General features: G+C 31.5%; 1 protein-coding gene across 5 annotated transcripts in view; it reads left to right on the top strand.

Moving 5' to 3' along the window:
• The window catches only part of mesh (sushi domain containing 2 mesh), a 163,220-nt gene that overhangs the window by 50,236 nt on the left and 87,232 nt on the right, over window positions 1–25,752 (top strand). For all 5 annotated transcript variants that reach the window (XM_075291894.1, XM_075291893.1, XM_075291892.1 and 2 more), the window contains exon 5: window positions 20,341–20,518. In XM_075291894.1, the coding sequence (XP_075148009.1) occupies window positions 20,341–20,518 (178 nt within the window). The remainder of the gene's footprint in view (window positions 1–20,340; window positions 20,519–25,752) is intronic.

The following is a 25,752-nucleotide window of genomic DNA, read 5'->3' as shown; positions in this document are numbered from 1 at the left end:
GCCACGTCCGTCCGTCTGTTGAAATCACGCTAACTTCTTATCGACTTGAAACAAGTAGTTTTTATTCATGTAGGTCTGATGGTATTGCAAATGGGACATACTGGACCACTTTTACGTATAGCCCCCATATAAACCGACCCCCCAGATTTGGCTTGCGGAGCCTCTTAGACAAGCAAATTTCATCCGATACGGTTGAAATTTGGTACGCGGAGTTAGTATTTGATCTCTAATAACTATGCAAAAATTGGTCTATATCGGACCATAATTATATATAGCCCCCATATAAAAAGAACCCAAGATTTGACCTCCGGGGACTCTTGGAGGAGCTTCAGATTCGTTTGAAATTTTGTACATTGTGTTAGTATATGACAGCTAACAACCATGTCAAACTTGGTCCATATCGGTCTATACTTATATATAGCCCTCAGATAAACCGATACCCAATCACACAAAAAGTGGTCCATATCGGTTCATAATTGTATATAGCCCCCTATATAAGGCGTGCCCAACATTTCTATTGTGACTCTCTAATCACCGCGTAAAAGTTCATATCGATTCGTAGTTATATGTGGACTTCCTTATGTAAACCGGTCAAGAACTGAATTATATACACCCTCAAAAAAAATCGCTTCTTTAACATATGTTCCAAACATATTTTGCAGGAAGCACATATATTATTGCATACTGCCGAAACATTAATATGTTTGTTTTATGTGAACATATTATATGTTTGGAAGCATTTTGAGCCAAAAATATTATATGCTTGGAAGAATTTTTCCCAAACACGATTGTGCTCATTCCCTAACATACCCGTAATTTTCACTTCCACGAAATTTTTTAGTTATTGGCACCTTTTTCTGTAATACCAATAATGTTGAAGAAATTATTCACTTTTATAAATTTTTTAAATTTTACCTTTCGCCTGCACGGAGAATCGAACCGAGGACCATACAGTTTGTAAGCCAACACACTATCCACTGGGCTACGTAGCTGTTATAGTCACCAGTAGAAAATTATCGTTTTAAGTTACATTTATATAGCATAGTTTGCAGCGCCCACGAGCCCATGCAAACATAACATTATTTAACAGAAACATACATTTGTTTGCCACGTGGAGCAGTGGTTAGCATGTCTGCCTTAGGTTAGGTTAGGTTATGTGGCAGCCCGATGTATCAGGCTCACTTAGACTATTCAGTCCATTGTGATACCACATTGGTGAACTTCTCTCTTATCACTGAGTGCTGCCCGATTCCATGTTAAGCTCAATGATAAGGGACCTCCTTTTTATAGCCGAGTCCGAACGGCGTTCCACATTGCAGTGAAACCACTTAGAGAAGCTTTGAAACCCTCAGAAATGTCACCAGCATTACTGAGGTGGGATAATCCACCGCTGAAAAACTTTTTGATGTTCGGTCGTAGCAGGAATCGATCCCACGACCTTGTGTATGCAAGGCGGGCATGCTAACCATTGCACCACGGTGGCTCCGTGAGCATGAGCATGTCTGCCTTGCATACAAAGGGTCGTGGGTTCAATCCCTGCTCGGACCGAACATTTTTTTTGTTTTTTTTTTTTTTAATTTACACATTTATATTTATACTATATTAAATTTTTTTAAATGAAACTTCGAAATGTGTGTTATTAAAGATTTATAGTCAGTAACAGTGCTTGATATAAACGAAATTGACTGATTTTTTGATAAAATATATTTTTTTTGCAAAAATAACAATTTTTTAATAAAAAACTGTTTTTGTACAAAACTTTAAAATTTGGAAGGAATTCAAAAACTAACAAAAGAACGTGGAGTCGAGTATAAACATACATACATAATTTTATAATATAAACATAAATTTATTTAGGAGTGAACAGTTTTTTACTTGCATTTAACACCATCGCTCTAGAATTCCTTTTATTTTTCTTTAATAATTCATTTTAAAGAAAATAAACTTTTTAAATTGTGTTAGCTGTAAAACTCGAACTTAATGCCCGCTTTTATATTTGATGGTGTCCGTCAACTCCTCGTGGACTACTTTTTAATAAAGAGGAACTAAAGTTTGTATTTTTCATTTTACTGTGTAATTTTTCACTATTTCCTCCTTATTTCATTTTACTGTCCCAACTCTAAAAAGAGTATAGTGCCCTTTCGTTATTTTTATGAAGACCCCTGATTTATTTTAACGAAAAATTGTGCCCATAATGCCAAAATGATAAACAAAACACATGTTCACACATGCATAAAATGCTGCTCTCAAGTCGAAAACATTGCAGTTTGTTTTTCAAATGTCTATTCTCTTGGTTCCGAATGTCTATTCTCTTTATTCAAATTAAATAATATTTAGACTTAAGCATATCAAAATTTTTAGCCTTATCATAAAACAGTTTTCCGAAACAACATACAAGCGGTTTCACAGAAATTGTTCTTTTTTCATTCTCTCGCTTTGTTATGTTGATATCTTTCGTCAACCCTCCCGGTTTCCATCTCTATTTCTTTCTCTATACTCTCTTTTTGCCGCTCTCTGAATAAAATATCACAACATATATATGTTTACTAGAAATTTGTTAATTTATATATGTTTACATTCACACATATTATTTTTATGAAATATTCATGCCCCAAACATAATATATTCTAACATATTAACATAGATGTCCCAAACATTTAGTGTTAGTTTAGGAACATTACATGTTCGCACTTAAATATATTGTGGTTTAAAATCGTGCCCGAAACACATTTTGTTTATTTCGGAACATATGAAAAACATATTTTTCTAACAGTGTACGTACCCAGCAAAAAAGCGTCGCAAAAAAAGTAATGAAAATGTTCTTTTTGGATCCGGAAGTGGTGCAAAAAAATGACGCAGAAGCGATGAATTTAACATGGGCTTGTCATAGGACGGAAGTCATCCATTTCAACAGCCGGTGCACTGAATTTGCATCACATTTTCAAAAATTCACCATTTTTTCAAATTGGATTTAGCATTTTTTCTACAAAATTGTAATAATTCGTACCATTTTATGAATTCTTAAACTGTTTTTAACCAATTCGAAACAAATAGAGTTTAAATTACCCATTGAAAATATGAAAAAGCATGTTATAAAAAATTGAATGAAAAGAACTTCCTGTGTAGTTAAAATAAAGAATATCATTGAGAGTACATCTTCTGGAAGTGCTTTTAAAGTTGTGCCTTTGAAAGAACTTCCAAATTTTTTTTGCTGGGTATTTAATCTGCCTTTTTTGTCTAATATATACCACGAATTTAGTCTACAATCTCACAATTTAGAAAACAAGTAATTCGATTGTGAATGACAGTCTTTCGTAGAAGTTTCTACGCAATTAAAGGTGGAGGGTACATAAGATTCGGCCTGACCGTACATACTTGTTTTCTTTTGTTTTAGTAAAATCCTTCGAAAGTAAAATTAACGTTTGGAAAGAAGACGACTGACTATGTGAACATATATGCAGAGGGCAATTACAAAAAATTCCAGTAATTTTCATCAAAAATAATATTGGGGTTTTTGTATCATATTTTCTTATTTACGGATTTGATTTCTTATCTTGGGCCACTGTGTACTCGTATTTGTTTAACATAGGATTATGGGAAATATACTTACCACCAAGTTTGTATAATTAATGTTGGCCTTTATATCCTTTTTATTTTATGTGGTCTCATCAGGGAATCAACATTTAATATTGAATAATAACCAAAATGGCTCATCAGTGAGTCGTTAATTTTATTTTCAATGAAAATATAGACATATTGAGGGGGGCTACTGTGATTTACATTTTTGGTGTGGTGAAGAGTGGTGTTAAATAAATGTTGGCTTGGAACTTAACAACTTAAGTAGTTTATTTTTCATACTTCTTACCCTTGACAAGTGTCTATTTTATATACTACTCTAAGAGGGATAACCTCCATATATCATGTGACCTTAATCTTGCAATCTTATATGTTCTACTTCTTATAATTTTGTTTTCTAAAGCTTTTGGGGATTACAAAAATATTTTCTTGTTCTTTAGAAGCTGAAATGGAAATTTCATGTATAATCCTAAGACCTTTAAATTTCCCAACTCAAAATGTATATTAACATATTCCATTATATTAATGAACATTATAAGTTTGTTGATGTTCTCCAAAAAAAAAAAAAAAATGAATTGTAAAATGCTACACAAATGAGAGTTTCGATGGTTATTTTAACTCCAAAGAGGATTAAAGCTAATAAGTATTATCAAAATAAATCTTTTAATGAATTAATAATATTATTGGGGTTTTCTATAAATTAATAACTTAAAGTTCTTTAATATATAATATAATATAAATAATAACAAGTATATACGGCCGTAATCTCCACCATGGATTGCGTACACTCAAAAAAAAAGTGTACTTGGATCCAAAAATTTTCACCCTCCTTTAAGGATTTTGGTATTGATTCGGAGCCAAAGATGCGGGTTCGTTAAAATAAGGAAATTTTTTTGCGACCTATTTGTCTTTAAATCTATGATCTATAAAATTCAAATTAGGATACATATCGCATTTATGGAATTTTCATTCTTTTTTCCGGTATATTAATAATGCTATTCACGTACAAACAAATGCCAGTTTAACAATCCAAATTATGGAAGTAAAAAATATATGCTTAATTCCAAAAAAAAAATTAAACCAAAGATGCTAAATCCTCAAAATAAGTCTTAGCCAGTTTAACAATCCAAATTATCGAAGTAAAAAATATATGCTTAATTCCAAAAAAAAAAAAACAAAATTAAAGCAAAGATGCCAAATCCTCAAAATAAGTCTTAGCCAATATTTGAAGCGTTTTTATCTTAAATCTTAAATCTAAAAGACTCAGTATTTCAGTTAATTTAAGGACGATTCCTTTAAATCAAAAATGTGTTTCTTTACTTTAAGGAAAATTTGCTTAGTTTAAAGACATGCAACTTTAACGAAGGGACGCAAATTTTCAAAATGTGTGTCCTAAATTTAATGAAAAAAATGTTTGAAGCAAAGATTATAAACTTTCATTTAATTAAAATTTCATTATTTTAAAGAAATTTGTAAATTGCCAATTGACACACTGAAAAAATATTGTCGTGAGGCCAAAGATTTTGTGTCCTTAAAATACGAATGCAAATTTTGCTTAGCGTAGAAGACACATTTCTCCAATATAAAGTTTTTTCCTTGTCTAAAAGTCGATAAACTTTCCAATGAAGTCGTGTTGTCCTTATAATTAAGTGATTGAATTTAAAAATGGGTATCATAACATGAAAGAAAATTTTTTGGGCTAAAGTCAACTTGACTTAATTAATTCAGAAAAATTCTTTAAAATTAATGAAATTGTCTTTAAATTTGTTGTCTTTTTGCATCTTAACTACAAAGCAAAAAATCGTTCAAAAATAGGACATGTTTTTCAACACTTTATTTTAAAGAAGTTTTTTATTTGAAACATACCATCATTTCTACTGGAGGTCGTGTCTGAAGTTGGAAAATAAAGTTGTCGTTTACTTGTTTTTAAAGAATTTGATAGCATAACATATGAGAAAAAAAAGCTGAAAATCGAAAAATTAAAATTTGCTTCCTAGAGTCAAGTACACAAAACCTAAATTAAAAAGAGAACTGTGTCTTAAAATATCTTTACTTGAATTCTCCGCTTCTTTGCTCGGAATCAATACCAAAATTGTTAAAGTAAGACAAACTCTTTGGAAACGGGCATGCTTTTTTTTCAGTGCAGATTAAATACTTATATAATTCAGTGCTTGAACGGTATATACTGGGAAGCCCACAAATAATTACGAACCGATATTAACTTTTGCCCGCTAATTAGAGAGAAGAATTGAAATATGGTGTTGTCTTTATATGTGGGCGTTTTTTAAATTATGAACCCGTATGGACCAATTTTTGTGTGATTGGGGATCGGTTTATATGGGGGATATGGACCAAGTTTGGCTTGATTGTTAGAGGCCATATACTAGCACAATATACCAAATTTAAACTGAATCGGATGAAATTTGCTCCTCCCAGAGGCTCCGGAGGTCAAATCTGGGAATCGTTGTATATGGGGGCTATATATAATTATGGACCGATATGGATCAATTTTTGCATGGTTGGTAGAGACCACACGCAGAGAAGGAATATGATCACGTCAAACATGTTTTAAGAGCAAAATGTTATTTTTGTATGGTGACCATGTAACATGTTTGTCACTAAAATGTTATTTTCTCGTCAAATATAACCTGCTGGCCGACATCAGATACATGATTTTCGATAAAATAACATGGCTGCGAAAACCATGTTACATGGTCACCACCCAAAAATAACATTTTGCTCTTAAAACCTGTTTGAGGTGATCATATTCCCTCTCTGGGTGCATATACTAACACCACGTACCGAATTTCAACCGCGTCGGATGAAATTTGCTTCTCTATGAGGCTCCGCAAACCAAATCTGGGGATCAGTTTATATGGGGGCTATACGTAAAAGTGGACCAATATGGCCCATTTGCAATACCATCCGACCTACATCAATAGCAACTACTTGTGCCAAGTTTCAAGTTGCTAACTTATTTCCTTCGGAAATTAGCGTGATGTCAACAGGCGGACTCGGCTAGATCGACTCAGAATTTCACCACGACACTGAATATATATATGCTTTATGGGTTCTTAGAGCAATATTTCGATGTGTTACAAACGGAATGACAAAGTTAATATACCGCCCATACTATGGTGGAGGATATAAAAAATGTTTTCTTTGTATGTTATGTCCCATTGGAGTTATGAACAATATAATTATACCCTACGCCATACTGTGAAATAGGGTATTATAAGTTAGTGTATATGTTTGCAACACCCAGAAGGAGACGAGAGAGACACATGGTGTCTTTGGCAATAATGCTCAGGGTGGGTCCCTGAGTCGATCTAGCCATGTCCGTCTGTCCGTCCGTCTGTCTGTCTGTGAACACATTTTTGTGATCAAAGTTTATGTTGCAGTTTAAGTCCAATCGCCTTCAAATTTGGCACAAGTTCCTGTTTTGGGTCGGAATAGAACCCTATTGATTTTGGAAGAAATCGGTTCAAATTTAGATATAGCTTTCATATATATCTTTCACCCGATATGGACTTATATGGACCCAGAAGCCAGAGTTTTACCCTGATTTGCCTGGAATTTTGCATAAACATAACACTTGGTCGTATAGACAAGTGTGAAACATTTGATTGAAATCGGTTCAGATTAAGATATAGCTCCCATACATATCTTTCGCCCGATATGGACTTATATGGCCCCAGAAGCCAGAGTTTTAGCCCAATTTGGTTGAAATTTTGCACTAGGTGTACAATTAGTAGTGTAGTCAAGTGTGCTAAGTTTTATTGAAATCGGTTCAGATTTAGATATACCTGCCATATATATCTTTCGCCCGATTTTCCGTCATATGACCACAGAGTTCAAAGTTGTAGTCCGATGTACATGAAATTTTGCACAGGGAGTCAAATTTGGTTGAAATCGGTTCAGATTTATATATAGCTTCCATATATATGCTTTTCCGATTTGGGCAAAAATTACCAAAATACCCACATTTTCCTTATAAAATCGCCAATGCTAAGTCGAAAACTTGTAAAAGTGACTCAAATTTTCCTTTATTTCTAATACACATCTATCGACCGATAAATCATAAATACACTTTTGCGAAGTTGCCTCAACAGTGGTTCAGATTAAAATGTTTCCCATATTTATACCCTGCGCCACACTGTGGAACAGGGTATTATAAGTTAGTGCATATGTTTGCAACACCCAGAAGGAGACGAGATAGACACATGGTGTCTTTGGCAAAAATGCTCAGGGTGGGCTCTTGAGTCGATATAGCCATGTCCGTCTGTTCGTGAAAATTTTTGTAATCAAAGTCTAGGTCGCAGTTTTAGTCCAATCGACTTCAAATTTGGCACAAGTATGTGTTTTGGCTCAGAATAGATCCCTATTGATTTTAGAAGAAATCGGTTCAGATTTAGATATAGCTCCCATATATATATTTCGTCCGATATGGACTTATATTGCCCCAGAAGCCAGAGTTTAATTCTAATTTGCTTAAAATTTTGCACAAGAACAATTAGTACTATAGTCAGGTGTGCCAAATTGTACAGATTTAGATATAGCTCCTATATATACCTTTCGCCCGATATGGACCAATACGGTCCCAGAAGCCAGAGTTTTACCCCAATATGGTTGAAATTTTGCACAGAGAGTAGAATTAGCATTGTTGCTATACGCGCCAAATTTGGTTGAAATCGGTTCAGATTTAGATATAACTCCAATATATAGCTTTCGCCCGATTTACACTCATATGACCACAGAGGCCAATTTTTTGCTCCGATTTAGTTGAAATTTTGCACAGGGAGTAGAATTAGCATTGTAGCTATGCGTGCCAAATTTGGTTGAAATCGGTTCAGATTTAGATATATCTCCCATATATAGCTTTCGCCCGATTTACACTCATATGACCACAGAGGCCAATTTTTAACTCCGATTTAGTTGAAATTTTGCACAAGGAGTATAATTATCATTGTTGCTATGCGTGCCAAATTTGGTTGAAATCGGTTCAGATTTAGATATAGCTCCCATATATATGTTTTTCTGATTTCGACAAAAATGGTCAAAATACCAACATTTTCCTTGTAAAATCGCCACTGCTTAGTCGAAAAGTTGTAAAACTGACTCTAATTTTCCTTAGCTTCTAATACATATATATCGAGCGATAAATCATAAATAAACTTTTGCGAAGGTTCCTTAAAACTGCTTCAGATTTAAATGTTTCCGATATTTTTTTAATAAAATTGTGTTCCACCCTAGTGCATTAGCCAACTTTAAATTTTGAGTCTATAGATTTTGTAAAAGTCTATCAAATTCTGTCCAAATCGAGTGATATTTAAATGTATGTATTTGGGACAAACCTTTATATATAGCCGCCAACAAATTTGACGGATGTGATATTGTATCGAAAATTTAGATCTACAAAGTGGTGCAGGGTATAATATAGTCGGCTCCGCCCGACTTTAGACTTTACTTACTTGTTTTTTGCTAACATTGTGTACCATCCCAGGGCATTACCCGACTTAAATTTTAAGTCTATAGATTATAAATTTTGTTCAGATGGAGTCTGATTTAAATGTATGTATTTGAGACGAAAACCTTTATATATAGCACCCAACATATTTGACGGATTTATATAGTATCGAAAATGTGGATTTAAAAAGTGGTGATGGGTATAATATAGTCGGCCCCGTCCGACTTTAAACTTTCCTTACTTGTTTAATTTTGTATCAGTGTCGAAATTTTAAAATTTTGACAAAAATTCACTTTAAATTTTCTTTAAATCTGCGACTTTTCTTCTTTTATAAAAAATTTTTCTTTTCAACATTCCAGTAAAAAAGCGTCATCAAAAAAGTAGTGAAAATGTTCTTTTTGAATCCGGAAGTGGTGCAAAATTGGCGCAGAAGCGATGCATTTAACATGGGCTTGTCATACGACGGTTGTCCACCATTCTAACGGCCGTTGCACTGAATTTGCATCACTTCTTAAGGTGTAAATTGTTTTCTTATTCAATCACGAAACTAATTGATCCAATTAATGTTTTAATTGAAATGTCCTCAATCAATAGTATCAATTAAAAAATTAATTGATCCAATTAAAAAATAAATTGCTACTATTAATCTTTGTGATTGATTTTTGTTTCAATTAAAAAATTTTTGGAATCAATTAAATTTTTAATTGAATATTTTTTAAAACTCAATTCAGACTTTAATTGGAAAAATTTTCTTGAAATTTGTTTCTGTGTGTTATGCGAATTCAGTGTTTTGGATGTGAATTAAGAAATTTTGTGATATTTTGATAAATAAATAATTTTTAATTTTTTTTATGATTTTTGATACATTCTTACGCTTGTCTGGAACGTTTGACATGGAATATTTTCAAAAATTTGCAATTTTTCTTAAATGGATATGGCATTTTCTTTGGAAAAATTTTAATAATTTTTACTATTTTATTAATTTTTAATATATTTTTAATCTATTTGGAACAAAAAATATAAAAAATATAAGAGAAAAAAAAAACGAATTATAAAAAATTGACTCAAATGCAGTAAAACCACAGGACTTCTTTGGGAGGACATTTTTGGAAGTGCTTTTAAAGCTGTGTTCTTAAGGCACAAGCTTTTAAATTGTTTTCCCGCGGCTAACAAAATTTTCTCAATAAGTCTTATTTCGATTATTGCGAGTTTTGGAAAGCCGACTTTTGACGTATAAGCAATTAGCTTAACATTTCGAAACGGCTATGGGAAAATACTATGAAAAAATAGAAAAAATATACACAAAACCTTGTATCGTATGCTTGGAAACCTCGCAATTTACGTGGGCAACCTATTTCAGTAAAAGGTATTTGGGCAAATTTTCAAGTAGATGTGTCTTTTTCCTCTCTTGGAAATTAACACTTTTTGAGGTAGCAAAACAATATTTCGATATATTAAGAACGAAATGAGAATGTTAACATATCTCGTCCTGCGATGAAGATATACAAATTAGCAGATATTTTGAATACCCCCTATATTGTTCCGAAGAAATATCAAGGTAGATAACACTCTCAATGCCATTTTAAGTTGCTATTTCCATGTGCTTCAAATCGGCATTGATTTATTGCCGCTTCATGGAAACTAGTACCAATGGCTCCTGGACAATATTAACATCGTTATTCTAACTATGAGCATTTGTGTCACAATTTAAGATTTAGTACAAGGAAACTACTGAAGGAGATCAAAAACTATGGCAAAGCAAATTGAGAAAAAGTAATTTATTATGACATTAGCATGAGTTATGGTATCAAGTGAATTTTATATATATATCCTTGGGATAAGTTATCCTTAGCAACTATAACTTCCATAATCACTCTCTCTCTCTCTCCCACTCCCTATACTCCTTAATATGTCACACACTTCAATTCCTATGTGTGTGTTCATTATGACCTGTGCAACAATAAATTATATGGAACAAATATAAAGTGTATGCTTTTAAAGTTCACAATGAAACTCATATGTCATATGGTGATCCATTAAAAATTTTTGTTACAAAATTGCTTTTTAGTCATTTAATTTGCATAAAACAAAACAAACGAAGTACATAAAATTCACTAAATAAAACAAAACGTGATTGTGGGTGATTTTTCTTTGGACTTAAAAATGAATTCCATTCGACACGATCTGGATGTGGGGTCGAAAAAAATTAAGCGTATTGTGTAAAGTTTAATTGACAGTGAAGAAATGTAATAAAATATAAGAGGGTGGTCCGATAAGCACAAATATAGCAAAAATATTTAAAACCAAAAGTGACGATTTATTTTCAACCGTAGTCTCGTTTTGTCTATGAACACTACTGCGTTTTCTCAAGTCCTGAAAAATAGTCTGTAGCAAAAATAGCCATACAAAAGTCGAAAAAATACTAATAAATAAATAAATAATTAACTAAATCAAAAAAACGAAGTAGATTTCATAATCGACAAATCGTGCAAAAATTGGTCCATAATTATATATAGCCCCCATATAAACCGATCCACAAGATTTGACCACCGGAGCCTCTTGGAGGAGAAAAATTCATCCGATCCAGTTGAAATTTGGTACATGGTGTTAGTATATGGTCTCTAAACACTATGCCAAAATTGGTCCATATCGGTCCATAATTATATATAGCCCTCATATAAATCGATCCCCAGATTTCATCTCCGAAGCCTCTTGTAGGAGCAAAATTCATCCAATCCGGTTGAAATTTGATACGTCATGTTAGTATATGATCTATAATAACCATGCAAAAATTGGTCCATATCGGTCCATACTTATATATAGCCCCCATATAAACCGATCCCCAGATGACCTCCGGAGCCTCTTGGAGGAAAACAAATTATCCGATCCGGTTGAAATTTGGTACGTGGTGTTAGTATATGGTCTCTAATAACCATGTAAAAAGTGGTCCATATCGGTCCATAATCATATATATAGCCCCATATAAATCGATCCCAAAATTTGACCTCCGGAACCCCTTGGAGAAGCAAACTTCATCCGATTCGGTTGAAATTTGGCACATTGCGCTAGTATATGGCCGCTAACAACTATGCCAAAATTGGTCCATATCGGTCTATAGTTATGTATAGCCGATCCCCAATCACACAAAAATTGATCCATATCGCTAAAAATAATCTACTAACATTTTATTCCTATAGAAATTTTTTGTCAAAATTTTATAACTATAGAAAATTTTTGTCAAAATGTTATTTCCATACAAAATTTTGTCAAGATTTTATTTCTATAGAAAATTTCTCAAAATGTTATTTCTATAGAAAATTTTGTTAAAATTTTATTTCTATAGAAAATTTTGTCAAAATTTTATTTCTAGAGAAAATTTTGTCATGATTTTATTTCTATGGAAAATTTTGTCAAAATTTTATTTCTATAGAAAACTTTATCAAAATTTTATTTCTATAGAAAATTTTGTCAATATTTTATTGCTATAGAAAATTTTGTAAAAATTTTATTTCTATAGAAAATTTTGTCAAGATTTTATTTCTATGGAAAATTTTGTCAAAATTTTATTTCTATAGAAAATTTTGGCAAACTGAATTATATATGTATTTAATCGTTTTTTTTTTATTTAATATATACCCCGTATGGACTAATTTACAATTTAGAACATTTTATTCCTATAGAAAATTTTTGTCAAAATTTTATTACTATAGAAAATTTTTGTCAAAATTTTATTTCTATACAAAATTTTGTCAAGATTTTATTTCTATAGAAAATTTCTCAAAATGTTATTTCTACAGAAAATTTTGTTAAAATTTTATTTCTATAGAAAATTTTGTCAAAATTTTATTTCTTAAAAAATTTTGTCAAAATTTTATTAATATAGAAAATTTTTGTCAAAATTTTTTTTCTATACAAAATTTTGTCAAGATTTTATTTCTGTAGAAAATTTCTCAAAATGTTATTTCTATAGAAAATTTTGTTAAAATTCTATTTCTGTAGAAAATTTTGTCAAAATTTTATTTTTATAGAAAATTTTGTAAAAATTCTATTTCTATAGAAATTTTAGTCAAAATTTTATTTCTTAGAAAATTTTGTAAAAATTTTATTTCTATAGAAAATTTTGTCAAAATTTTATTTCTATAGAAATTTTTGTCAAGATTTTATTTCTATAGAAAATTTTGTCAAAATTTTATTTCTATAGAAAATTTTGTCAAAATTTTATTTCTATAGAAAATTTTGTCAAAAATTTATTTCTATAGAAAATTTTGTCAAACTGAATTATATACGTATTTAATCGGCTTATTTGTTTAATATGTACCCCGTATGGACTAATTTACAATTTAGAAGACGGTGTTAAGAAGTTTTAAGATACCTTGCCATCGGCAAGTATTACCCCAACCCAAGTAATTCGATTGTGGATGATAGTCCAGTTTCTACGCAATCAATTTTGGAGGGTACATAAATTTCGGTCTGGCCAAACTTACGGCCGTATATACTTGTTCTTGTTTCAAATGCAATAAAAACAGAGTAGGAATTAATACAAATTACTCGTATTTATATTTTGTCGTGTTTTTCAAAATATTTCAGGTCAAACATCTCAGACAAGCATTAAAATGTATATAAAATCATAATAAATTTTAAAAATTATTTATTTGACAAAATTTCTTAGGACATGAAATATTGTGCTTCACGACAATATTTTTTTCAGTGTAGGTACCTACAATATACTTCAAAATCTATTTTAAACGAATTCACAACATTTATATGCAGCCAAAGTGGAGATTTGATATGTGTGACAACCCATTACGTTCGGATATATTTTCAAAGAATATTACTTTATGCTTTTCTTGGTGGTGGGCATTTAAGATTCAGCCCGGCCGAACTTTTGACTGTATATACATACTTAATTTAATTTAGTATGGCTCCCTCATGAAAGGAATGCACAAAATATGCTGTTATGTTGTATTTATTGAAAACTCTGCTAGTTTTACATCTTTCGTCTCTCGTAACTTCAAACTATTCACTAACTTCACACAAAAAACAAAAATGTGATTCAATCACGAAAATAATTGATCCAATTAATTTTTTGATTGAAATTTCTTCAATCACAGAAATGATAGTATCAATTAAAAATTAATTGATACAATTAATTTTTGTTTCAATTAAAAATATTCTTGAATTAATTCAATTTTTAATTTAATATTTTTTTAAAACTCAATTAAGACTTTAATTAAAAAAATTTTCGTGACATTTTTTCTGGGCTCAAAAATGCGGAAACTAATAATACCCTGTGTCACAGAAAAAAATTTCTTACATTTGTACAATGGCGGAATGTCCTATATATTCCTAATATTAGAATAATTTCATATTTGGTCAAATATCTTTACAAATAAATTGTATGTTGTGTGTTAACATTGGCGATATCTTCAGTTGCCTTTGTAAATGGTATTCGTGGCGTATTATCTATGACCCTAACAAGTATACGCAACAATGCCCCAGCATTGCGTATACGCCATATGGTGCACTGGTACTTGCATACATGACTCTGCCATAGTTGTGGTTGTGGTAATCGATCGCGTTATCTCTTCACACATCTTGTACTCTGTTTACCCAGTATACAGGACACATTCACACGCACAACAATAAACAAATGTTACGATGTTCAGCTGCGTATCATAATCATTTATCTTCATTTTTAACAATACTGTCAAAGAATGTGTTTTTTTTTTTCATCACGGTTTTTATGAGATATCGCATATATTTTTGTCATGCAGATGCTCTTGTTTTAAACTCAAAAATACACAACACTCAAGAGAGCAAGCAAAACGAAAAAATTAAAATCCCTTTTGTAAATGTGGGATTTTGCTATCATCGCCCGCTACCCCACAACTAAAGGAAGGAAAAAAAAGAAACAACATTCATTTTACATGTCAAATTCTAGGACTCATGTGGGTACGTGTTGTCTACAGAGTTACCAGAGATGATGTCTTATAAATCATTATTTTTGTAAATATGTTTGCAATATAATATCAGTGGCAGTGGATTTATATTTTTTGCCTTCCTCTGTAACTTCTTCTTTCTTTTTTATATTTTTGCATATTCGATTTAATCGACTTTGAGTTATGGCGTAAGTGATTTGGGGAAATCGGGAAAGGCCTTTACTACTCACATTTATCGAAATTATTACAGTTTTAATTGGAACAATTATGTTGACCCACAAAAAAAAAAAAAAAACAGGCAGATACAAAATGTTTACTTGGATCTACAAATTTTGACCTTCACCTCAAGCTGTTGGTATTGATTCCAAGCCAAAGACACAGCTTCTTTAAAATAAGGTCATTTTTAGGAAGAAACTCAGCTTTAAATGTACCAGATACACCGGTATGAAATGAGTTTTTTTTCATGTGACACCCATTTTCCATACTTTGGGATCTTTCCCATAGCTGTTAAATGGTCAGAAATTGTTTCTTGTACAATATATAACATTGGTGCCATTTGCCTTTGACTCAAATTGTCATCTTCACCAATATTTTGGTGGTCTTACACGTTCTTCATTTCTCACATCAAAATCATTTTTTTCTGAACCGTTGAAATGCCATTTTTGGCATATTGCTTCTGATAGAGCATGATCACCATATGCCTCGACAAGCATTCGATGCGACTCTGAAGCATTTTGCTTCAAATGAAAACAAAAAACTAATACTTTCCGCACATCATCACTTTCTGGTACAAAATTCGACATTTTTAACACGATGAAAAATATGATGTTGTCTGTTCAATGGCTTGACGTATTTCATAGATGTCATATTAAATTAATATAATTTTTTAAATTTTTTAAAAAATTCAATTCGATAGAAAATTTGGTAAAATTTTTATTTCTATAGAAACTGTTCACAAAATGTTCTATAAAAATTTTTTTTATATTTCTGTAGAAAATTTTGTCAAAATTTTATTTCTGTCGAAATTTTTATTTAAATTTAATTTCTATAGAAAATTTTGTCAAAATTTTATTTCTATAACAAATATTGTCAAAATTTTGTTTTTATAGAAAATGTTGTTAAAATTTTATTTCCATAGAAAATTTTATCCAAATTTTATTTCTAAAGAAAATTTTGTCAAAATTTTATTTCTATAGAAAATTTTGTTAAAACATTAATTCTGTAGAAATTTTTGTCCAAATTCTAAAGAAAATTTCGTCAAAATTTTATTTCTATAGAAAATTTTGTTCTATAGAAAATTATCGCAAAATTTTATTTCTATACAAAATTATCGCAAAATATCGCAAATTTGTATTTCTATATAAAATTTTTACAAAATTTTCTTCCTGTACATTTTTCTTTAATTTTATTTCCATAGAAATTTTTGTCTATAGAATTTTCTATAGAAAATTTTGTCAAAATTTTGTTTCTATAGAAAATTATCGCAAAATTTTATTTCTATACAAAATTATCGCAAAATTTTATTTCTATAGAAAAATATCGCAAATATGTATTTCTATATAAAATTTTTACAAACTTTTCTTCCTGTACAAATTTTTTTTTAAATTTTATTTCCATAGAAATTTTTGTCCAAATTTTTTTCTACAGAAAATTTTGTCAAAATGTTATTTCAATAGAAAATGTTATCCAAATTTTATTTCTATAGAAAATTTTGTCAAAATTTTATTTCTATAGAAAATTTTGTTAAAATTTTAATTCCGTAGAAATTTTTGTCCAAATTTTATTTCTAAAGAAAATTTTGTCAAAATTTTATTTTTATAGAAAATTATGTCAAAATTTTGTTTCTATAGAAAATTATCGCAAAATTGTATTTCTATATAAAATTTTTATAATTTTTTTTACAATTTTTTTTTAGAAGATTTTGTTAAAAGTTTATTTACAAAGAAATTTTTGTCCAAATTTTATTTCTAAAGAAAATTTTGTCAAAATGTTATATCTATAGAAAATTTTGTCAAAATTTTTGTTCTATAGAAAATTATCGCAAAATTTTATTTCTATAGAAAATTATCGCAAATTGTTATTTCTATATAAAATTTTTACAAAATTTTCTTCCTGTACAAAATTTTGTTTTATTTCCATAGAAATTTTTGTCCAAATTTTTTTCTACAGAATATTTTGTCAAAATTTTATTTCTATAGAAAATTTTAAAAAATTATGGATTTGACGAAAATGAACCAAAATCAACCAAATTCAATTTGGTTCGACCATCGGACCAAATTTAAAAATTAATAATTTTTTGGACCAATTTTGGTCCGAAAAACGTTTTTTTGTTTAAAAAATAATTAAGCAAATTATAGTAAAATTTTATTTCTATATAAAATGTTTACAATATTTTTTTCCTGTGCAAAAGTTTGTCAAAATTTTATTTATTCTGGGTCGTGGTGAAATTCTGAGTCGATCGGAGCATGTCCGTCCGTTGTTGTCACGCTAACTTCCGAACGAAACAAGCTATCGACTTGAAACTTGTCACAAGTAGTTGTTATTGATGTAGGTCGGATGGTATTGCAAATGGGCCATATCGGTTAACATTTAAACGGACCCCCAAATTTGGCTTGCGATTGCTCGTAGAGAAGCAAATTTCATCCGATCCGGCTGAAATTTGGTACATGGTGTTAGTATATGGTTTCTAACAACCATGCAAAAATTGGTCCACATCGGTCCATAATTATATATAGCCCCCATATAAACCGATCCCCCGATTTGGGTTGCAAATTTCATCCGATCCGGCTGAAATTTGTTATATGGTGTTAGTATATGGTCTCTATTGACCATGCAAAAATTGGTCCACATCGGTCCATAATTACATATAGCCCCCATATAAACCGAGTACCAGATTTTTCCTCCGGAGCCTCTTGGAAGACCAAAATTCATCTGATTTGGTTGAAATTTGGTACGTGATGTTAGTATATGGTCTCTAACAACCATGCAGGAATTGGTTCATATCAGTCCATAATTATATATAGCCCCCATATAAACCGATCCCCAGATTTGACCTCCGGTGCCTTTTGGAGAAGCAAAATTCATCCGATCTGGCTGAAATTTGGTACGTGGTGATAGTATATGATATTTAACAACCATGCCGAAAGTGGTCCACATCAGTCCATAATCACTATAGCCCCCATATAAACTGATCCCGAGATTTGGTTTTGAAGCCTCTTGGAGGAGCAAATTTCATCCGAGTCAGTTGAAATTTGGTAGCCTCCATATAAGCGAGCCCCATATTTCAACTCTGGGTCTCTACGTACCGTGCAAAAGTCCATGTCGATTCGTAATTATTTGTAGATTTACCTATACATAACTTTTTTGTCTAATATATACCACGTATGGACTAACTCTCAATTTAGAAAACGATGTTAAAAAGTTTTAAGATAACACAACCTAAGTAGTTCGATTGTGGATGACAGTCTTCCGTAGAAGTTTCTACGCAATCCATGGTGGAGGGTACAGAAGATTCGGCTTGGCCGAACTTACGGCCGTATATACTTGTTTTTTTTTTTTAATTTTATTTCCATAGAAATTTTTGTCCAAATTTTTTCTACAGAAAATTTTGTCAAAATTTTATTTCTATAGAAAATTTTAAAAATTACCGATTTGGCGAAAATGGGCCAAAATCAACCAAATTGAATTTGGTCCGACCATCGTACCAAATTTAAAAATTAATTATTTTTGGACAAATTTTGGTCCGAAAACGTTTTTTTTTTGTTAAAAACCAACAAAAAATTAATTTGTAATGCATGCAAACTTCTCAAAATAATTATTAGCCTACATATGCAGCATTTTTACCTTTATCCAAAGATTCAATATCTGAGCTAATTTAAAGATTATTTCTTTAAATAAAAAAATGTTTCTCATTGCATTAAGGAAAATTAGACTTATGTCCTTTATGAAGTGACGCAAACTTCAAAGATGGTTTTTCTAGATTTAGTAAAAAAATATTTAAGCAAACATAAAAAATTTATTTTAATCAAAATTTTGTTATTAGATATTGGCCCGTCATCATCAAGAGTTACCTTCTTAGCATGTCCTGAAGATTTTCCTTTAATGGGTTCTGGTTTGTAAAATCAAATCTGGGATGCCCTTAGAAAAAACCATATACAAATGGGGATCCTATATTTAAAACAAAAAAAATTAATTAAAATATTTTGACCATCCCTTAAGGATGTTGGTATTGCTTCCGAGCCAAAGATACTGCTTCTTCAAAAACAAAAGACTCTATTAATTTAAAATTAGCATACAGATCTCATTTATGGAATTTTCGTTTTCGTTCGTTGCGATATATCGACAAAGGTATTCATATACAAATAAATGTCAGCTTAATAATGCAACAACAGATACTTTCAAGCAAATAATGTTTTCATTAAACCAAACATGTTTCAAGAGCAAAATGTTATTTTTGGACGGTGAACATGGAACATTTTTGATGCAAAAATGTTTTTTTTTTCTCGGATATGTAATTTTCGAGAAAATAAAATTTTTGCGACAAACATGATACATGTACCCCGTTCAAAAATTACATTTTGCTATTGAAACATAACTCCCCAACATAAAAATTTAAATAAATTCCAAAACCTGGGGACTTATTTCATAATGAAATAAATCCCCAAAATATTTTATGAAATTACACCCCAAAAATTGAAAAATTTTCCAAAAACGGAAAATGAAATATATACCCAGTATTTTGGGGATTTATATATCGTAAAAACGATAATAACAAATTTATGAATTAAATGCATAATTTCTTTATTATACTTCATAACAATTTAAACTTCTAACCGATGTTATAATATATTTATTTGGTTATATAGTTGTAAACAAACTTTGACTGAAGTACGGCAATCAGAAATGAAATAGCTCCCAAACATATGAAATAACTTACCAAAAAATCGTTATTTTTGTTCTCTGTAAAGGAAATTGGGGACATATTTCATTTTTAATTTTGGGGAGTTGTTTCATGGAGCTGATCATTTTCTTTCTCTGGATGTATTATGAAAAGGATATATTCCAATATCCATTATCTAAAATTTTCGTCAAAAACTATAGTATGGCAACTCTACCAACCAGCCAAGCTTATAACGGAGTTTGGACTACCCACAAACTTTTCACCATGTTAACGAAGCACATAAAAAATAATACTAGTGTATCTGTGACGATTTGTGTTTGTGATAATTTTCCAGTTCCAGGTTATTTTTTGCCATCATATTTTAAGGCATTTTGTGTGGTGTTTTTTTTTTTTTTTAATTTGATATGTGATTTTACTAACCGGCATTTTTTTGACCATCTATCTGTTTTTATCCTCAGCATGGAACGTGATTTGATGACTCGTACTGACAGATTCGGTGTTGAGGTACGTGAACGCACCATGTGGGATATACGTGACGGTGTAGTAGGAGCTGAGACTTTTGTACCCAAACATGTTGTCATCACAACCTGGAAAAATGTATCATTTGCTGGTGGTATTGATAACTCGCTTTTTACGGTAAGAATAATTTTTTGTTATTTTTGTTTGTTTGTTTGCTGCCGAATTAATGAGGTGTTAAGTAAGTTGCATGTAGTAGGAAGTACAATAATAATCTGTAAGAGGTTCCAGATAATACAAAGTTTATTGCTTAGGGGCAAAATTCGAGGGTGATATAGAAATGGTAGGTTGATTGTAATTGCATTGCCCATACCATTACCATCGGACGCGCTTGACTTATGGGTGTGGATTTTTGATCGATTGTAAGGACATCAATTCTGCTCTTTAACTAAGTCAAGTATTTAATTTCTGATTTACATACCAATGGGGCGCCTTAAAAATATATCCACACAAAGAAAATTTCATTAAAATTTTTTTCTACCAGTGTATGTCCTAAGGTGAAACATAATATGTTTGAACAATACAAACAATATTTTGTTTGGACCAATACTGAAAATATATATGCTTAAAGCAAAATGTGTTGCGGGTATATGTTACAGAAGCGATTTTTGTTTTGAGGGTGCAGCTCCTTCACATACATATTATTAACTTTTGCCTTACAGAGTTGAGAAATCCATTGAAAATATTTGAAGTACCTAGTAAAGATGTATCCAGTGTTTGATGTTATTCTCATACACATGTGGAAACTAAATATTCATTTTATAGTCGAGAACTCCATGAATTTAATTAAAGGTTGGACGTAGTTTAAGAGTACCTCAATATATATGGAGATGAAATTTTATTACTGAATGTAATTGTAAACATCATGTTTTGTGAAATTTTGATTTAAAATGAATAATTACACATTCACCCTCTCACATTTATATAGATTAAATTTTTTGCTTCAATATACAACTAATGCAGTAAATTTTGTAGTTTACAGAATTTAAAATCAATTAAAATTAATTATTTTCAATCTACTGTGAAAACCATCGTTACAATGACCACAGCATTTAATAATAATCGGTTTCTGATAAAGTCCATTATAATTTTTTTTAATTATTTCATATTTCGTGTTGACTGCAGTATTAAAAACAAAACGTTTCATTGATTAAATGTGGTATACATTTCCAATTAATTTCCATAATTAATCGTCACACAAAGGGAAATAATTTAAATGCAGACATGAGTATGCAAAATTTCAAAAAAAAAAAAACTTAACAGTGACAGGTGATTTGATGAACAATGATGGATGTATAGAATAATTTGCATAATTATACCCTGCGCCACACTGTGGAACAGGGTATTATAAGTTGGTGCATATGTTTGCAACACCCAGAAGGAGACGAGCTAGACACATGGTGTCTTTGGCAAAAATGCTCAGGGTGGGCTCCTGAGTCGATATAGCCATGTCCGTCTGTCCGTCCGTGAACACATTTTTGTAATCAAATTCTAGGTCGCAGTTTTAGTCCAATCGACTTCAAATTTGGCACAAGTATGTATTTTGGCTCAGAATAGAACCCTATTGGAAGAAATCGGTTCAGATGTAGATACAGCTCCCATATATATTTCGCCCGATATGGACTTATATGGCCCCAGAAGCCAGAGTTTTACTCTAATTTGCTTAAAATTTTGCACAAGAAGAACAATTAGTAGTGTAGTCAAGTGTGCCAAATTTTATTGAAATCGGTTCAGATTTAGATATAGCTCCATATATATCGTTCGCCTGATTTACACTCATATGACCACAGAGGCCAATTTTTAACTCCGATTTAGTTGAAATTTTGCACAGGGAGTAGAATTAGCATTGTAGCTACGCGTGCCAAATTTGGTTAAAATCGGTTCAGATTTGGATATAGCTCCCATATATATGTTTTTCTGATTTCGACAAAAATGGTCAAAATACCAAAATTTTCCTTGTAAAATCGCCACTGCTTAGTCGAAAAGTTGTAAAAATGACTCTAATTTTCCTAAACTTCTAATACATATATATCGAGCGATAAATCATAAATAAACTTTTGCGAAGTTTCCTTAAAATAAGTTTGTATGTAACGTCAAGAAGGAGTAATCATAGATAAACCTTTTAGTATACGGATCGGCTTAGAATTAAATTCTGAGTCGATTTAGCGATGCCCGTCTGTCTGTCTGTCTGTTGATGTATTTTTGTGTGCAAAGTACAGCTCGCAGTTTTAGTCCGATTGTCCTAATAAAATTTGGTATAGGGTCCTGTTTCGGCTCAAAGACGATCTCTATTGATTTTGGAAAAAATCGGTTCAGATTTAGATATAGCTGCCATATATACATTTCACCGATCTTCCTCAAATTCCGTACATCCGAATATTTTATGAGTCTCGAAAAATTTGCACAATATCAGCCAAAGCGGTTCAGATTTAGATATAGCTCCCATATATATCGTTCGCCCGATTTACACTCATATGACCACAGAGGCCAATTTTTTGCTCCGATTTAGTTGACATTTTGCACAGTGAGTAGAATTGGCATTGTAGCTATGAGTGCCAAATTTGGTTGAAATCGGTTCAGATTTAGATATAGCTCCCTTATATAGCTTTCGCCCGATTTACACTCATATGATCACAGAGGCCAATTTTTTGCACCGATTTAGTTGACATTTTGCACAGCGAGTAGAATTAGCATTGTAGCTATGCGTGCCAAATTTGGTTGAAATCGGTTCAGATTTAGATATATCTCTCCTATATAAAGCTTTCGCCCGATTTACACTCATATGACCACAGAGGCCAATTTTTAACTCCGATTTAGTTGAAATTTTGCACAGGAAGTAGAATTAGCATTGTAGCTATGCGTGCCAAATTTGGTTGAAATCGGTTCAGATTTAGATATAGCTCCCATATATATGTTTTTCTGATTTCGAAAAAATGGTCAAAATACCAAAATTTTCTTTGTAAAATCGCCACTGCTTAGTCGAAAAGTTGTAAAAATTACTCTAATTTTCCTAAACTTCTAGTACATGTATATCGACCGATAAATCATAAATAAACTTTTGCGAAGTTTGCTTCAGATTTAAATGTTTCCCATATTTATACCCTTCACCACTACTGTGGTACAGGGTATAAATAATAAGTTTGTGCATTTGTATGTAACGCCAAGAAGGAGTAATCATAGACCAACCTTCTAGTATACCGATCGTCTTAGAATTAAATTCTGAGTCGATTTAGCGATGTCCGTCTGTCTGTCTGTCTGTCTGTTGATGTATTTTTGTGTGCAAAGTACAGCTCGCAGTTTTAGTCCGATTGTCCTAATAAAATTTGGTATAGGGTCCTGTTTCGGCTCAAAGACGATCCCTATTGATTTTGGAAAAAATCGGTTCAGATTTAGATATAGCCGCCATATATATTTTTCACCGATCTGGTCATAATTGCCGTGTATATAAACCGATCTTCCTCATATTTCGTACATCCGAATATTTTATGAGTCTCGAAAAATTGGCAAAATATCAGCCAAAGCGGTTCAGATTTAGATATAGCTCCCATATATAGCTTTCGCCCGATTTACACTCATATGACCACAGAGGCCAATCTTTTACTCCGATTTAATTGAAATTTTGCACAGGGAGTAGAATTAGCATTGTAGCTATGCGTGCCAAATTTGGTTGAAATCGGTTCAACTTTAGATATAGCTCCCATATATATGTTTTTCTGATTTCGACAAAAATGGTCAAAATACCAACATTTTCCTTGTTAAATCGCCACTGCTTAGTCGAAAAGTTGTAAAAATGACTCTAATTTTCCTAAACTTCTAATACATATATATCGAGCGATAAATCATAAATAAACTTTTGCGAAGTTTCCTTAAAATTGCTTCAGATTTAAATGTTTCCCATATTTTTTTTACTAACATTGTGTTCCACCCTTGTGCATTAGCCAACTTAAATTTTGAGTCTATAGATTTTGTAAAAGTCTATCAAATTCTGTCCAGTTGGAGTGATATTTTAATGTATGTATTTGGGACAAACCTTTATATATAGCACCCAACACATTTGACGGATGTGATATGGTATCGAAAATTTAGATCTACAAAGTGGTGCAGGGAATAATATAGTCGGCCCCGCCCGACTTTAGACTTTCCTTACTTGTTTTTTTATTTTTTAGTTAGAGAGAGATGACACAAATATACATTAAGTAAAAAATAAATTTAAAACTCACCGGACTGATATGTAGGTAGGTAGGTTAAATCCACAATAAACTTTGACGACAAAAACATTTAAGATAATCGGAAAATGATAGGGTATGTGGAAAAAAGAACAACATTTAAACCAACGAAGTTTTCCTTTGTTTTTTTCCATCAATTGCATTTTATATTTCGGAATAAGAGAACAAACTTAAATATTAATCAAAGAAAATCGCTTTAAACAAGTTCACCCATTAAAATCTATACATTCTTTTATGCGTTTGAACCTATTGTCGAAACACTTTTCCAACTCGGATTGAGGTATCTCCAAAACATACATTTTGCACGTATCAATTGCTTCTTCAGGCGTCGAAAAACATTGGCTTAAACAGAAGTCATTTGATGTCAAATCGAATGACCCATCAAATCAATGTTTTGAGTGCTCAAAAATGCAATTGTTTGAACCAATGTACGAGAGCCCGCATTGACGTGGTGAAGAGTGATCCGTATTCGACGGTTGGTTTTTCAGATTTCTTGGAAGACAAATGGTTGTATACCACTTGACTGTTCCAGCGTTGTTCTAGTGGTACGATTGCGACATATCCAAATAGGCGATCATTTGCTTGGAAGTGCTTTGTGTTTGAAGAACTTTTGTTGGATTTGCCTTATCTAGAAACATCGAAGTACCGCAATCGTATTTTGAGCATTTCCTTTTTGAGCGATTGATCCAAAGCGAACAAATTTTTTTGACGGTCAAATGTTCATGCAATATTAAATGTATGCTGGTCACACGACGATCCTATAATATCAGTTGGCGCACAGCGTAAACTGCTTCCGGTACAACAATTGATTTTGACCGATTTCCATGAAATTCGCTTTGGAGCGAACTACGACCTGGGTTAGATTCACCATCGATAAACACTGGTATTGGCGAATCTTCATTGCCAAAAATTTAATTAAGCTCATCTATACACTGTTGTTGAGTTAATCTAGGTCGAATTTTTGGAAAGGTCGAATCTTTTTAGTTCTGAGTTGACGTACAACATTAAAAATGTCAAGATTTATGTTAGAGCTGAAAGTTGGCAAAACACTACCGAAATATAAAAGATTTATTTGCCTTCTTTAATTGCATTAATTGGTCTTCCAATAGTTTGATATCCACTGCATTC

The sequence above is a fragment of the Haematobia irritans genome, chromosome 1 (assembly GCF_050003625.1).
Source record: "Haematobia irritans isolate KBUSLIRL chromosome 1, ASM5000362v1, whole genome shotgun sequence".
Classification (NCBI taxonomy): domain Eukaryota; kingdom Metazoa; phylum Arthropoda; class Insecta; order Diptera; family Muscidae; genus Haematobia; species Haematobia irritans.
This window is presented reverse-complemented; position numbering and strand designations above follow the sequence as displayed.